A 16,525-nucleotide genomic window follows, 5' to 3' on the forward strand; every position below is an offset into this window, starting at 1 on the left:
TCAATTTGGCGGATCTGGCAACTCGTGTCGTTTATACGCATGCGCCGCTCAGTTCGATTTCCAACCATTAAAATGGCGTCGGTGACAAGTGAGTACTTCGTGGCGAGTTTTAATTGTTTTAAGAACCTTCGCCAACGCGTCGGTTTCTACGCGTGTCTTTGTGTGCTTTTTAGTGCGCTGGTGTGATATGTTTAACGTGTTCAGCGGGTTTGGTTGCACCGGTTTGATCATCTGTCGCTTTTGTTGGGCGTTAGCAATGTTGCTAACACTCGCCGCTGAAATGTTTGCACGTTTGTTTGTTGCCGTAGAATATGCGGTCACCTTTGTGTGTATTAATTTATCACAAAATAACCAAACGCCATCAGTTTGTGTGTGCGTGCATTAAAACTTGCATAAGGATGACTTTTTTTTTTTTTTTTACAATAGGCCCAGCGTGGTGGAACTTGGGGTTCGCGCTCGGGTCGTAAGAATAGAAAAGAGACACCTAAAAATCGCCTTTTCACGACTCTGAACAGGCTGGAAATGTTGCTTCGGTGGTCGCTGGCGAGGACACCACGACACTGGTTCAGCGTGACCGTGACCCCGTCGCGCTTTTTTCCCCCCCTTTCCGCGCGTCGTCATTACATTTTTTAACAGAGTCGTTTCTACGCAGTTCGCGAAAATAAAAAAAGGGGCCACCGTCACGTTGCGCCGTGCAAGCGACACCTTTTTTTGTCTTTAAATGCATCTGCTGGGGCGAGCTTTGTTGCCTTTAGGGAGCGAGTGAATGGCCGGAACGCAGCGGTGTGTTTGAGGCCCATTGTGCGCGGCTGCTTTTCTCAGGTCGCGCGTCGCAACGCACATTTGGTCCCCCGTCGGGCGGCGAGAGTCACCAAATCGGCTCGTAAACATGTCCTGGCACCCTTTGGCGTTTTATAACGACCACGTTTGCTACGTTGCAGATTACAGCTCGTACAGCCAGGCTGGCAGCCAGCAGGGGTGAGTACTGAGGTGGAGGGTGACATTTTCACCGCGTTTATTATACTGTATAAATATTTTTACGTCTTTTGAGTGTAATTCATGGTCAGTGTTTAGAACCACAGCTTTTTTTTTGTTTGTTTAATATATAAATCTTTACAGGTACGGCTCATATTCGGCCCAACCTGGACAAACCTATGGGCAAACAGCACAGGTTTTTTTTATTTTTATTTTATATATATATATGTGTGTGTGTGTGTGTGTGTTGACAATAGTTTTGTCCTTAAGGTTTTTTTTTTTTTTTTCCTGGATATTCTATTAAATCACAAGTTTACTTTACCAGCAGGGCTATGGGCAGCAGGATTATGGGACTTACAGCCAGCCTGCGGCTCAGGACGCCGCCAGCTATGGTCAGACGGCGCCCCCAGCTGGAGGTTTTCCGCAACCCCAGTACGGATCCACCTACGGGCAGCCTGCTGCAGGTTCGAAGTAGTATATATTACAAATGGATCGGTTTCAGTCTTACAGAGGAAGAACGCTGTGGTAGAAATTACAGCCAGGGCCAATTTTTATCGCAAAATACACAAAAGTTGACCGGTGTTATTTCTTATTATTCTTGTTATTTCTTCTTTGTGTTACGATGGCGGTTGCTGTTCTCCACCCATGCATTCCCCTTTTGAGTCTGAGTCACTGTTCTTATGGGGGCAAGCTCTAAAACAGCAATACTATTTTAAACAGAGTAGTGGAAGCCTCACACATGCATTTCATGATGCAAAATATATTTAATAAAATTGTCAGTGTCTCGTCACAGCAAATAATCCTGGTGCCTCTGTTTCCCTCCCCTAGGAGGTTATACTGCTCCCCAAGCTGGTACCCATGGCTACACCCAGCCAACTCAGGCCTATGGGGCCACAGGCTACAGCAGCAGCGCTACAGCGCCCACTAGTGGCACTCAGCAGGCCTACGGCTCTCAGCAGGCGTATGGCACTCAGGCTGCCTACCAAGACTATAGCCAGCAGCCAGCCGCCTCGGCTCAGAGGTAAATTTCCTGTTGCGTTGTCAGAATGGATGTATACTACAAGAGTTCTACCGGTTTAATATTGTATTGTGAAAATTTCAGTGGGTGAAAATAACCTTAACACGAGTTCTCATAGCCTGTCTATGGTTGTGAGGCGGCTAGAAAAGGTGATGGGTGTAAAGCATGCTTTTTATTCTGTTTCATTCAGAGAGCAGCAGCTCAGACGGTCTCTGGAAAGGTTACCTCCCGTTTCTCATTATTTTTCTGCCAAGAGAATTTTGCCTCCTTTCCTAATACATCTCTACCGGCTGTCATGGCGTCCAAACTTGCGAAGCATCACAGTAGCTCGGTGATTGGATGTGTGTGTTTTTAAAAAAAAAAAAAAAAAAAAAAGTAATGAAGACTTAACCAGTGGGTTTATTTATTTTCCTGAAAAAATGCCAACACAATCTCATTGTGGGACTGTGGAAGTGTCTCTAATTCTGCACCACAGCTGAATTTCGGAAGGAGATGCAGTATTAGGGGACCAACAAGACCAATATAGAACCAAAAAAAAAGCATAATTAAATTTTCTTCTCTCTGCAGTAACTACGCTGCCACTAGCCAGACCCCTGGATACAGTCAGACCACCTACTCCCAGCCGGGGAGCTACTCCCAGCAGCAGGTGGGCTATCAGCAGCCCCAGCAGGCCGGCTACGGTCAGCCCGCGGCCTACGGGCAGCCGCAGAGCAGCTATCAACAGCAGCCACAGGCTCAGCAGTACCAGCAGCAGGATGCTGCCACCACCTACTCCGCGTCGTATGGCCAGCCCCAGCCCAGTCAGTACGGCCAGCAGGGGGCAGGACAGGGAAGCTACAGCCAAGGCGGCCGATACAGTACGGAAGCTTTTCTTCTGATCCTCTATTTCAAGCATTCATTAATGCCTTTGCCCATCTCCGTTTCCTGAAAGCTGTTCGTTGCGCTTCAGCACGTTTGCATGTTTTTTTTTACTTGCAGGTAATTACAGTCAAGGGCCAGGTGGTGCCAACAGCGGCTACTCTCCAGGGGATCGTGGTGGTTTTCCTGGGGGGGAGAGCCGCGGCCCAGGGGCCAATGGCTATGATAGGTCTCCCATGATGCATGGTGGCAGAGGTCGTGGAGGCTTGGGGTAAGTGCCTGCTGTAAAACTCCTAGACACATAGAGACCAGCAGGCTTAAACCTGCATTCAGTGTGTGCCATAAGTAAGAAGGACTGAGAGTAAAAGAGAGAAAAGTAGCACTCAGCTGGACATTGTGATTTTGGTTCAACTTTTAGGCAATTTGATTAAGTCTAATTTGTATTTAATTAGTTAATGTCTACCCCCTCTAACATTTCAGCATGACAAAGCATGATTCTAAATACTATTTTTTTGTATATGGTCATTAGAACAGCTTTTATAAGTTCAAATGTATAGACACATATATTTTTAATTCTGAAATAACAGGAAATCTAGAAACAAAATACACATGGTTCTTAATGTGAAATTTTCACGAGTCATTGTTTCAATGATCGCTGCACCAGTCCTTTTATTAATAGGACTTCATTAAAGATGAAGGTTGTTTTATTTGGTTGTCAGTTATCAGCAGCAATGAACCTGCAGGTAGTTAAGCAGTATTTTGAGGATATACAATGAAGTGTTCCACAGAAACATGATTTTTCAGTAAACTGGGATAACAAAAGTCATGTTTGTCTAAAAAAAAAAAAAATAAATTGGTTGGAGTCCTCCTATTGGTTGGTGGTGACTTGAATGAATCCAGCTAACTGTGAAATTTAGAAAACCTTATTAATCCCAAATGAAATTGCTTATGCTACAACTGCACAGAGGGAAATATGCATTTGAGTATATAAATAAAAATAAAGTAAAAAATAAGTATGCAGCATTGCACATTATGTAAGAGTTAAAGGTTAAGTCAATAAGTGAGTTATTGCAGAGTAGAACAGCAGGAGAATCATAAATGCAAAAACCCATGTTTACAGACATACAGATAGAGTGTAAGGTAGAGAGAGGGCAGAGGGGTGAGTTAAAAATTCTAATAGCTGTGGGAAGGAAGGATTTTCTGTGGCGTTCAGTGGAGCATTTCAAACTTGTTAGTCCTATGGCCCTCCACAGTACTGTGCAGAGTGTGATCAGCATTTCCAATAATAGACTCTCTAGCGGGTCCAGCCTGTTTTTTATCATGTCCACACCACCCCTCTGTTTTGGTGATGGGTTTTTTTGTAGGTAATAAGTCACAGCTAGATGCATCTATGGATTTAAATCCAAAGGCTATTTTACCCCGTGCAATGGGCAACCAAGTTTGTAATTACTGAGGTACTTAAAGATTTTTTTATTTTTATTTTCCCTCATGATCCAATAGCATCTCAATTTGTTAACTTGAGTGGTTTCATATTTAATGAGGTGTACTTGGTGGTTTTGACTTTTAACTTCTGTGCCACTGGGTCATTTTGGGTTTTCCAGAGATTTGCTGGGCTCTTGACAACAAAAGAAGAATTAAAAAAAAAAAAAAAACACTGATACATTTGCTGGATTTTGCACATCCAAAATATATTTCATTATTATTATTATTTTAATGAGGATATAATGAGGCCATATACTCGTGGTCTTTATAACAAAATATATAATAATCAAATTATTGATCGAATTTCAGTTTTCCACTATCTCATATTTTCTAGGAACCTGATCTATAGCGCTTTCATTGTGGAGCAGATTTCCTTTTTTATGTGAAAATTTTCATTGTTTTATCACATACACACTACATTTAAGTTCATGTGTTTTCTGATCATTTTGAAGGTCCTTCCTATTTTAACATGCTCTCACGTTTATATACTACAGGTTTGAGATCCGGTGTAAGACCATCAGTACTGTAATTAAATGTACCAGATCCAAAATGAGTGGCAGCTCACAGACCTTTGTTAAAAAGTTGTATTTATTACTAATTGTACATTTTAATGTGGTGGTTCTTTTTGTACATTTTTTTTATTTTTATTTTTTTCCATTGTACTTTTTTTTTTTTTTTTTTTTTTTTTTTCCCTACATTTTTGTAATTCAGAGTATTTCAGATGGGTCAAATGTAACTTTAATCACCAGGTTTTTAACTTGTGTATCTCTGCAACCATAGCCATTTCTATTAGTCTGAAATACTCTGAAATTTTTTTTTGCCAGATGTAAAGTGTTACAAATCCCTGGTTTAAAAACTGAGCTCAATGTGACTAGTTAGCCATTTAAATCTAAAGAGTTGCTCCATTAGTCTGTAAAGCAGTAATAAGCTTGCATTTGGGGTTGTTGTTGTTACTAAGAGTTAGAGAGCCCTGTGTCCCTTTACCATGCCTGGTGCCAGCCTCAAGATGGGCTGCTAAGCAGGATATGCTCTTCTTCATTTCTCTGCTCGTTCCCCTCCCATAGCGTCGCTGGAGAGAGAGGTGGCTTCATAAAGCCTGGTGGTAAGTTCTCACTGAGTATTACACTGGCTAATCCACTCCAGAGTTTACTGTAGAGGGCAATATACAAGCTCCTCCAATGGTGCACTGCAATATTTTTTAACTGAGACTACTGCCGGCCGCGAAGGTGGACATTTTTCTATATTTTTAAAGAAATTAAGAGGGGAGAAGGAAAAAAAAAAAAAAAAAGGTTTCACCTGATTTTTCGGGGTCAATTATCTCTTTCTGTCTCTCGTTGTCTTTTGAATTTGGTGCTTCTGTTTTTTTTGTGGAAAATGTAATATTCCTCTTAACCTGTGGCAGCAGTTGCAGCCAGGGACTGTTTAGTGTGTCAGTCATGCTTAATTCCTCATTTTTGTCTTCTCTTTCACCTCTAACCTGTCCCTCGTTTAATGGAAAATGGGAATCATGGCAGACGAGCGTGACATGGGTAAGCGAGCAAAATATCAGACTCTCGCCTTCCACCCTGACCGGGTACCTTCTCACACTAATTAGGTTTTTAAACAAAGTCGGTTCTGGCTTTAACAATTGTGGTCGTGGCCTCTGTTCCGCAGGATACCACGAGCCACAGGATGACTCTGAGAACAGCACCGTCTACATCACCGGTCTGACTGAGAGTGCCACCATCGGCAGCCTAGCTGACTTCTTCAAGCACTGCGGGACCATACGGGTGGGTGTGGTTTTTGGAGCCTGTCGATCACTCAGGGCCATTAACATATTTAATTCTATTTTGGGACGTTTTTTTATATATCAGAGCTTTCAAATTGAATTAATCCGTCCAAATAATGTACTTGAACTGTGTGGGTTTGTGTTGCAGATGAACAGGCGGTTGGGTCAGCCTGCCATCAACATCTACACAGACAGAGAGTCTGGGAAACCCAAAGGAGATGCAACCCTTTCCTATGAGGAACCCTCCTGTGCTAAAGCTGCCGTGGAGCATTTTGATGGTCCGTTTCGCTTCTTCGCCACCTGTTTATAGAGTGCAGTGCTAAACAATACACTTGCTCTGGGGCAGTGAAGACCGCACCCAGCAATAATAAGTAACGATTTTCCCCTTCCCCACCGCAGGGAAGGAGTTCCAGGGCAAGAGGTTGAAAGTGTCTATGGCCCGTCGCAAGAATCCAATGGGAGGGCCCATGAGGGGTGGCATGCCCATGAGAGATGGCCCGATGGGGCGTGGAGGTACCCCCCTTTTTTTCGGTGTACACTTGCAAGTATGAGCTGTTGGTGTTTTTTTTTTTTTTTTAATGCCACTATGTGCTCCGTTTTTAGGCATGATGGGAAGAGGGGGGGAGCGAGGGGGGGTTTTCTCCACGCGGCGCACCACGCGGGATGCCCTGGGGCGCTCCTGGGGGGGGCAACATGCAGAAGCGAGCAGGAGACTGGGAGTGTCCCAACCTGTGAGTCTTGACTTGTATTCGTGCACCACTTTATGCCCACACTAAATGGCTTTTTAAAAAAATTTTTATATATATATATATATATATATATATATATATATATATATATATATATATATATATATATATATATATATATATATATATATATAAAAAAAAAAACAACACACCATGAGCTTCTGAATTTCTAATAGGGCAATCAAATGCCTTCCAATTGATGGTGAACTTTGTCTTCTACAGGGGCTGTGGGAATCAGAACTTCTCATGGAGGACTGAGTGTAACCAGTGCAAAGCTCCTAAACCGGAGGGCTTTGGGCCCCCATCTTTCTCCCCGCCAGGTCGTACACCTGTACATTTTTAAATGAATGTCGCCTCTTTTTAAGCCATCCACTGAAATGTGGTATATTACCCAAGTGACATTGATTATTTAGGCTCTTGCCTGTGGACTAACCGGCTTCAATTACTCTGTTTCTGCTCACAAATGCAGGTCCAGAACGTGGCAGGGGAGGCATGGGCATGCGTGGTGGACGTGGGATGGACCGCGGGGGTCCAGGAGGCTGGGGCGGCGATCGTGGCGGCTTCATGGGTGGCCGGGGCATGGACCGTGGTGGCTTCCGTGGTGGCAGCCGTGGAGGTCCTCCCATGGATCATATGGGCGGCAGAGGAGTTAGGAGGGGAATGGGACCACCAGGCAAGATGGACATGAGGTAAAATATCGAACTTGGATGGGACTTCGGATACTTTTTAAATAAAAGTACTTTTGACCTGATTAACACTGTTCCATCTCTGCAGGGACAGTCGTCAGGACCGCCGGGATCGACCCTACTGAAGGCCTCTTATGTGCTGAATCTCCTACCTAACAGTGCTTTTAAAACTAGATTTTTTTTTTAATTATGACCCATATTTATAAATGGTTATAAAGTTAGTGGCATTTCACTCAAGTTTTGTGGTTTTCACCGCCGCATTTTGTACAGGGTTTTGCAAAATGTTAGTTTTTTTTTTTTTTTTTGTACTGAATCAGTCTCCCACTGATCAATATATTTGTGGACATCCCCTCCCCCCTCTTTTTGCAAATAAACATCTGAAACCTTTATCTGCCCGGAGTGCACTTCTTTCTCATTTTTAATAGTCTTACGTTGACCACTGGGTTCATGGTGTCCGGTCCAGCCGTTCTCTTAACCTGCTCTGATTGGCTGATTCCGGTGCTGTAAAAGGTCACCACCGGTAGTTTATGAATCTACAGTAAGTGGTGAAAGTAAAAATGCATTTGAGTGCACATCTATAACAACTGAAACAAGTGAGGTTTTAGTATGGATTTGTGCATATGATGATTTTGGGGGTGTTGCATGCTCTTGTCTACGGTCCTGGTTCATTCCTTGGAATCCCCACGATCTAATCCTATGTGAGAGGGTGGTAGTAGTAGAAGAGGGTGGCCTAGAAGACTACAAAGTCCCAGGTTCAGTTCCCTTTTAATACCCTGAGCAACACACTTCACTCTGAGTGTAACTAGTGAGACAGTTTAAATTATTCACAGTATGTTAATTCATTTCTGTGTGCCTAAAGGAGTTTGATCAAATTTAAACCTCAGCTGCAATAAAATAAATAAAAACACTCACAGGGCTTTAAAAATGTATTTTCCCAGCCCAATGGAAAACTGTAAATCCACTTAAAACAAGGTGCTGCCCATGTTGTCAAGAACCACATATTGTATATCCTGCTATGATTAATATGCTGCTTCTGTTATGGGAATCTTGGTTGATGTAATGTTGACCTTGTGTGAACTTAAATATGTCAAATAGAACTGAACTGAATGGAGGTTCCACTTTGGCACAGCCACTGAGACAGCGTGTGGTTTTATTAGTTTTATTACAGTTGCTGATTATTTTTGTTATATATATATATATATATATATATATATATATATATATATATATATATGTACTCTATAAGCCAAAAGTTTGGACACACCTTCTCATTCAATGTGTTTTCTTTATTTCCATTTACGTTGGTAGATTCTCACTGAAGGCATCAAAACTACAAATGAACACATGTGGAGTTATGTACTTAACAAAAAAAGGTGAAATAACTGAAAACATGTTTTATATTCTAGTTTCTTAAAAATAGCCGCCCTTTGACCTGATTACTGCTTTGCATCTCGATTGGGTTCAGGTCCAGTGACTGTGGAGGCCATGTATATAATAATTTTTTTTACCTGGTTTGGAGTGCAATGCTGAGAGCAACCAGAGGATGTCAGCGCTTCTCAACATTGCCCGAGTGGGCCTTCCAACTTCGCTTCTGCTGCCTTATGGTTAAATTGGGCTAAAGCCTTCTCAGCACAGTCAGATAACCAAACTGACCCCTATGAGACACGTTCTGTGAACGTTCCTCTGATGTTCATCTGGGTCCTTCAGAAGCCCAGCGACTGTGTGCACAGTATTTGGCCTTTGTGATTAAGTGTACCTGTTGGGCAGGGGCTCAGGTTAATCCTCCTTAAGATTCTGCTGGACTGTAATCGCTGGTGACAAGAGCCGGCCGTGGGACAGCCGTCTGCGGCTGTAGGCCTCGGCCGTGTCCTGAAATAAAATGTGTCCGGGTACGTTACAAAAAAAAAACGCAAAAAGATCAATAAATAATTGACAAAGTTTGAAATAATGACCTGCTGATGCACAAGATACTGGACTAGTATGGATTTAAAGTGGGTTAACGAACAAAGCATAATTCAATTGGAGCTCAAGGCGGATAAAGTTCTACACAGACGCAACGTGAGCAATGTCTGGACCTTTACGTCTTTTTAGCGCACCACAAAAGTAGTCTCCTGTCAAAAAGGAGGACATTTCTAAACGGCCCTCAACTTTCGAGCGTTGGTGTGTGTTTGGGTGGAAAGGTGCCCGCTGAAGCTTCCCTGTCTGAGATCCAGCTGTTTGCATACAGAATTAGGAATGGTGTGTGTGTGTGTGTGTGTGTGTGTGTGTGTGTGAGAAGAGCTGATTCATCCAAGCCCGGCCGAATGATCTCATCCCTCCTTCTTCTTAAAGAACCAACTGGCGAATTTCAAATGAAAACAGGGCCCTCGGTTCCGACCTTGTAAACCCGGACACGCCCGCCCGTTATAAACTCTCCGCCGGACCCGGATGGTGAGAAGCAAAACGTGAAACGCACTGTGGAATTTGCCCGTGAAGTGCGCGGGGAGGAGGAGGAAGAGGAGGAGGAGGAGGAGGAGCGGGAGGCTGGACCGTCAGGCTGGAATCTCCCAGCCGATCGGAGAGAAGTTTCTCGGCGAAGGAGCACGCACGTTTCCGCACGTTTCCTGGAGCTTTTCGGAAGGTAAGGCGACGCCGATACTCGCCTTTTATACAACTAACATGATAAAAAAAAACCCGCCTCATAATAATCAGGTAATCACGTCGCATTAGACGATGTCACTCGGTAAAAAAAATACATCCAGACTCGTAGATGTAAATTTGGGGATTTTTTTTTTATTTAAAAGGTGGGCGTGTTGTGACGTCACCACATGACTTGAACGATTATCTTGAACGATCTCCCGGCCAGGAGGTGGAAGGCCTGTGGGTTCTGGTGAGGGGGGGGGGGTCTCCAGAAGCATCTTCTGGCCTTCACAGACCACATTTTTAGCTCTTCTAGAATAACTGAAAATGTATTTTTTTATTTCATTTAAAAAAAAAGAATGAATAAAGTGACGAACACAGCGTCACCCCCCTGGAGGTGACCGTTCTTCGTCTCCGTTCCTTTTGAACGGAGCTGTGTGAATAAACAGCGGCGGGGACAATAATAATAATAATCATAATAATGATAATAATAAACGATCCCGCGTCATTCCTGGCGGCGCGGCGAGGGCGGGGTGCGTCTGCGGCGGCGTACATTTCCACTCAGCTTGTGTGTGTGTGTGTGTGTGTGTGTGTGTGTGTGTGTGTGTGTGTGTGCGCGTCCCTCTCCCGCAGCCGGAACGTCCATGGGACACCGGGATGGGAATCGCGCGGGGAGGCGGGCGCCGCGCACACACCCGGATTAGACGGCGGCGCTCCGGCGACCGACATGGCTGACCAGAGCCACATCCAGTCCGCCGCCTCCAAGAGCATCCGGCCCTTCCGGTCCAGCGAGGAGTACCTGTACGCCATGAAGGAGGACCTGGCGGAGTGGCTGAACGCGCTGTACGACCTGGACGTGACGGCGGACACCTTCCTGGAGGGCCTGGAGACCGGCTGCGCCCTCTGCAGACACGCCAACAACGTGACGCGCGCCGCCCGCGACTTCCAGCGCCTGCGTCCGGACGCGGCGCGCCTCCTGCGGCTGCCCGCCAGCGACGCGCCCTTCCAGGCGCGCAACGTGGCGCCGGGCTCGTTCCTGGCGCGCGACAACGTGTCCAACTTCATCGCCTGGTGCCGCCGCGAGCTGTGGATCCAGGACGTGCTGATGTTCGAGACCAACGACCTGGTGGAGCGCTGCAACGAGAAGAACTTCGTGCTGTGCCTGCTGGAGGTGGCGCGCCGCGGCGCCAAGTTCGGCATGCTCGCCCCGATGCTGGTGCAGCTGGAGGAGGAGATCGAGGAGGAGATCCGGGACCAGGGGGTCCCGGGGGAGCCCGGGCCGCCCAGCAGCGCCCTCGGCAGGAAGGGCAGCGGGGGCAGCGAGCCCGACCCTGCCCTGGCGGCCGGCTGGCAGCAGAAGCGGGTGCTGTGCGACATGCGCAACCTGGACGAGCTGGTGAGTTGGCGACGTCACAGTAGGCCTCAATGGGCCTTATTAGGAGCCTGGATCCGGTACTTGCCATATGAGGGATGTTAATTACCTATATTACAGACAGTGTGGCTAAAAAACACCAATATTTATCAAGATGTTAGGGAAAGCGAAGTTATTGTCCTCTGCTTTTAACCCATCACCCTCAGTGAGCAGTGCGTGCGGACGGTACTTTGCTCAGTGGCACCTTGGTAGTTTGGGATTCGAACCATTTACATTTACAGCATTTATCAGACGCCCTTATCCAGAGCGACTTACAATCAGTAGTTACAGGGACAGTCTCCCTGGAGCAATTTAGGGTTAAGTGTCTTGCTCAGGGACACAATGGTAGTAAGTGGGATTCGAACCCGGGTCTTCTGGTTCATAGGCGAGTGTGTTACCCACTAGGCTACTACCACCCTGTGGTATTACCAGCAACCTTGTCCCATGTCAATACAGGCATGTGAGATTTGGTTCGACTCCAGATTTTTATTTCTGCCTTTCTGTGATTGCTTTAGCTGAAGATCGGTGGTCGGTGGTGGTGGCCTAGCGGGTAAGGAAATGGACTCGAGACCCGAACCGCCACTGTGCCGCTTTAGCGCTGTAACTGTCTGTCTCATTTTTGTCTATGTATGTTTCTTTCATGGCTGCCCACTGCTCACCGAGGGTGATGGTTAAATGCAGAGGACACATTTCGTTGTGTCACTGTGTGCAGTGTTTCACAATGACAATCACTTCACTTTGGTTTTTGGTTTCCCCTCGCTGTCAACGTTTTTCACGACGTGCAGTATTTTGCAGATGGTCCCTTATTCAGCAGGCTATTCAGCAGCAATTCAATTAGAATACATAATTCTGCAGTGTAAGCAGATAATCAAGGGTTCAGGCAAGCACAGTGGTGGCCTAGAGGGTAACGCAGCAGACTCGTACCCAGAAGGTTGCCGGTTCAAGTCCCAAACCGGCCAGGTGCCACTGAGCAAAGCACCGTCCCCACATGCTGCTCCCCGGGTGCCTGTCATGTCTGCTTAAATGCAGAGGACGCATTTCGTTGTGTCACCGTGTGCTGTGATTGCTGGTCACTTCCATGGCCATGCACGTGGATTTTCGCACCCGGTCTCAGGTCAGATTACTTCTGCCTCTGAACAGGGGTAAACCTTCTCAGCCAATCAGATGGCATATTTAGTCAGGTAATTGAAGAGCTTCTTTGCATGCGCTTAGTCTTCTTCGCAGATGGACCAGGTAAGATGGAGCAGCAAATGTATAAAATCTGATCATTTCAATACGCGCTGGCCTAACTGCACGCTGCAGCAAACGCCGTTCATGTTCGCTATCAATTTTTAATGAGTCCCACCGCTCAGCTCGTTCTGTCGACAAATTACAGCGGCGGCCCTCGTGGGACGTCTTTGCTCGACAGTAACCGCGCTTGAGTTCCCTCCGTCTGGCGTCGGCGTGACTCCTCGTGCCCCGTGATGCCGTTCTCCTGGGTTCAGCACATGGCCTGTGTGTCCGGCAGGGGCAGAGCCGACTCTGTGGTGTGTGTGTGTGTGTGTGTCTGTGTGCTTTTGCTGTGTATTACCCCTGAGGGACCATCACATGTTGTGTTATGTTGCATATCTCGGTCTGCACTGTCGATAAGTACGACCCCTGACATGAAAAACTTTCTTGCTTTTATAACGGTCTTGTAATACCGTATCTGACGTCTGTTTCCGGAATTCAGCCGTGGTGCAGAATTACAGCCACTTGGATCCGGTCCCCCAATGAGATTTCCCAGGACGCACCATTTCATCGTCTGTAGCTTTAAATGCAAATGAGGAGGAGAGAGGCGGGACGAGGAGGAGAGCGGCCTGTAGAAGTGGGCGGGCATTCACGTAAATGATGTCATCAACGACATTCATCAACAATGTTTGGCGCAGATAGGAAGTCGTGTCGGCGTTTTTCCGGCGTGACGGAACTAAAAAAAAATACATCTGCGCTAATGTTTACATCCAATCACCGAGCAACTGCAATGCTTCACACATTTTCAAACCATGACGGTCAGTAGAGATCATGTTTTTTTTTTTTTTTTCCCAGTTATGATGTCATAAGGGGACAAATTCGAGATCCGACCGTCTGAGCTGCAGCTCTCACTCTTCACACCACTGCAGGGGCATAGACGGGCTCGGGGAACTTAATGTTAAATAATCTCACAAAGGGAAGTTTTCATGATTTTAAGAGATGCTCCCACGTGAGTTACGGTGCTCTCCGGGGTTCGAGGTCGGCTGTGCGCCGACGTTGCCCAGTGCCTGCGGGCCCCTGTTGTCTTGCAGCTTCGCAATTGGAGGCAAGACCTCGTTCTTCTCTTGCTGTAGCAGCACAAGTGGGACAGGAACGTCGCCGAGACGTCTGCAGCGATGCTTCTAACCAGAACACAGCAATTCATGAGCTTGATGTGCATTAAATTTAATGATACTCATTTTACAGATGCTTTTATCTACAGGCTTTAATATAGGTGCTGCTCAGCTCAAAGACGTAGTGTGTGGAATTTTCGACGGGCACTGCCCATTGTGTAGAGGTTGCCAATGCCAGGCAGTTGTCCGTGACTTCTAATGCATTTTAACGTGTAGTAAAAATCACAGTAATATTACTCAGTGGTCGTAATACTATCATATTGTAACTGCAGTGGTTAATTCCACATTCCTCTGGTATCAAGCCGACTATGCAGAACTTACCCTGCAGCTACACCTAGTAAAGAACACCGCTCAGCGGTTGCCAGGTTGGACGTGTATAATCCTTATAATCCTTTGTGTCTTTGCCGGTGGTTTTTGACCAGGGGACGGCTCCTGGTTGGACATTTTTAGTGTGTGACGAGTTCCTACCAACTCAGCAGCAACGTGATCGTTATCGTGGTGTCACTCCAGTCAGAAGGTGTCATTTAGAGCCTGAGGCATGATCACAAGGCCCTCCGATGGGAATGATTGACTCGATTGCGTAACCACTTGCCTTTTGTCCCCCGCCTCAGGTGACCAGTGAAAATGCAGGTGTCTATACAAGCCAAGTGATGCTCGTAACTGTAAATGATAAACATGTTTGGTAATAAGGGCATTATGACATTTTCTCGTTTTCCTAACCTTGCCACCCGGTAGTCCAGCCCACTTTTGCAGCCCTTTTTTTTTGGGTTTTGCTCATTTGACTTAGTCACCGTAATTCAACTCTGCAGTCTGAATCACTTCTCTCTGCACAGATCATTTACTGACCTTCTAAACAACACCCACCCTACTCCCGAAGTGGGTATTTTGGTCCAGTATGCAGTGGATTCTGATATAAAATAGACATTTAACTTTGGACATTTAAGGTGATTTTGCAGAACTGTATTGGTAGGTTTATGTAATAAAGATATGATGAGGTGTTTCTTGTTGCTTATTGTCACTGATTGGCAACACAGGCGTTTTACTGCAGTGTTTAAGCGGTCAGACAGACCTTCAGAGTGGTGTTAATTTCAGACGGATCTTCTGGCCCAGGTGCTCGCTCTCACACTCACGTGATGCTGGGGAAAAAAAGAGTGACCTCTGACCTCACAGGCCGCTGCTCACCCGGAGGATAAGCAACACTTTCCACTCCGCAAAATATCACTTCAACCTAGCATTCTGAAAGGGTGGTAGTAGCCCAGTGGGTAACACACTCGCCTATGAACCAGAAGACCCGGGTTCGAATCCCACTTGCTACCATTGTGTCCCCAAAAGCAAGACACTTAACCCTAAGTTGCTCCAGGGGGACTGTCCCTGTAACTACTGATTGTAAGTCACTCTGGATAAGGGCGTCTGATAAATGCTGTAAATGTAAATGTAAATTCACACGTACAAGGAAGGGCCAGCTTTGCTCGCCATCCATTCCGTCCAAACCTTCCAAACCTTAATCTGGTTCTCCTCGTGTCATTTGATGGTCAGACGTAGCGCTTGGGGCTTTAACTCTTTCTTCAGAAATTATGGAAAACAACAGAGAGAAACGAGCAAATTTTCGCTACTACATAAATTATACATCATATACGGCAATGCAGGAGACCTCTCTCATAATCATTCCAAGCACCTGAATCCTCTGTTTCGGTGGTGATAAAACCCTGAAGGATTATAGTTCATACAGCTCATAAAGGTGGAGTTATTACAGTAACCGGTTCTCCTGTTCAGACTCTCTGTCTGTGCAGATTACTGTTTTCCCTTATTTATGACTGATTCCATCCCTGCAGGAGAAAAAGAAACCGTGGTCACCTGAGCAACTTGATAAAACGCTTAGAGGGACACGCTTCTTAAAATACTTTAAAAATATCTGTATCTGAACGCAGCATTTTATTGTATAATGTGAAATTTGTGTCGTATTCTGGAATATTTAGTATTAAAGTGCTCGCAGTTGAATACAAGGCTGACCTGAAACCAACTGGTTCTTCCCAGCAGGGTAGTGGTGTTATGACTTATCTGCTTCAGGAGGATCTGCAGTGTCTGTGATCACTACAGAACTACCTGGGTGTGAAGTTGAGAGAACTTTTTTGCCCTTGTTTACAAGTCAGGGATCCGGGAGCTTGTGATTATAGGTGGGGGTATGTTGAATGATGGTTGGCTCAGAATGCCACCCGATATGGCGTAGGTCACCACCAATAATAACCAGGCAGCAGCTCTCCCGTTGACAGAAACAGGCCGCTGATGAAGCTCTAGAGCACGTGTCAAACTCGCGGATCTATTGTTGTGGCTCAGCGGCATGAAGCGCTGATACTACAGATCCCACAATGCAATGCGCACCTTGCTGCCTAAGTTTGCACGGCGCTTTCGTGACTTTGAAGCACGAAAAAAGAATTTTGAGCGGTTTCACAACCTATTTGATGTCGACGTGGAAACTGCTCCCGTACCGATTCAGCTGCAGTGTAAAGATCGCGATCGGCAAGACACTGAAGCACTGCATTATGGGATCTGTAGTTCATGCGTAGTCAGCGCGGCATAT

General features: G+C 45.8%; 1 protein-coding gene and 1 pseudogene across 1 annotated transcript in view; both read left to right on the forward strand.

Annotated features, from left to right (window-relative positions):
* Window positions 1-52: 52 nt before the first annotated feature.
* LOC114799967 (RNA-binding protein EWS-like) lies at window positions 53-7,923 on the forward strand (annotated as a pseudogene).
* Window positions 7,924-10,048: 2,125 nt separating this feature from the next.
* The window catches only part of gas2l1 (growth arrest-specific 2 like 1), a 31,273-nt gene continuing 24,796 nt past the window's right edge, over window positions 10,049-16,525 (forward strand). The window contains exons 1-2 of the mRNA XM_028996741.1: window positions 10,049-10,156; window positions 10,789-11,551. Of these exons, the coding sequence (XP_028852574.1) occupies window positions 10,883-11,551 (669 nt within the window). The 5' untranslated portion in view covers window positions 10,049-10,156; window positions 10,789-10,882. The remainder of the gene's footprint in view (window positions 10,157-10,788; window positions 11,552-16,525) is intronic.

The sequence above is a fragment of the Denticeps clupeoides genome, chromosome 11 (genome assembly GCF_900700375.1).
Source record: "Denticeps clupeoides chromosome 11, fDenClu1.1, whole genome shotgun sequence".
Classification (NCBI taxonomy): domain Eukaryota; kingdom Metazoa; phylum Chordata; class Actinopteri; order Clupeiformes; family Denticipitidae; genus Denticeps; species Denticeps clupeoides.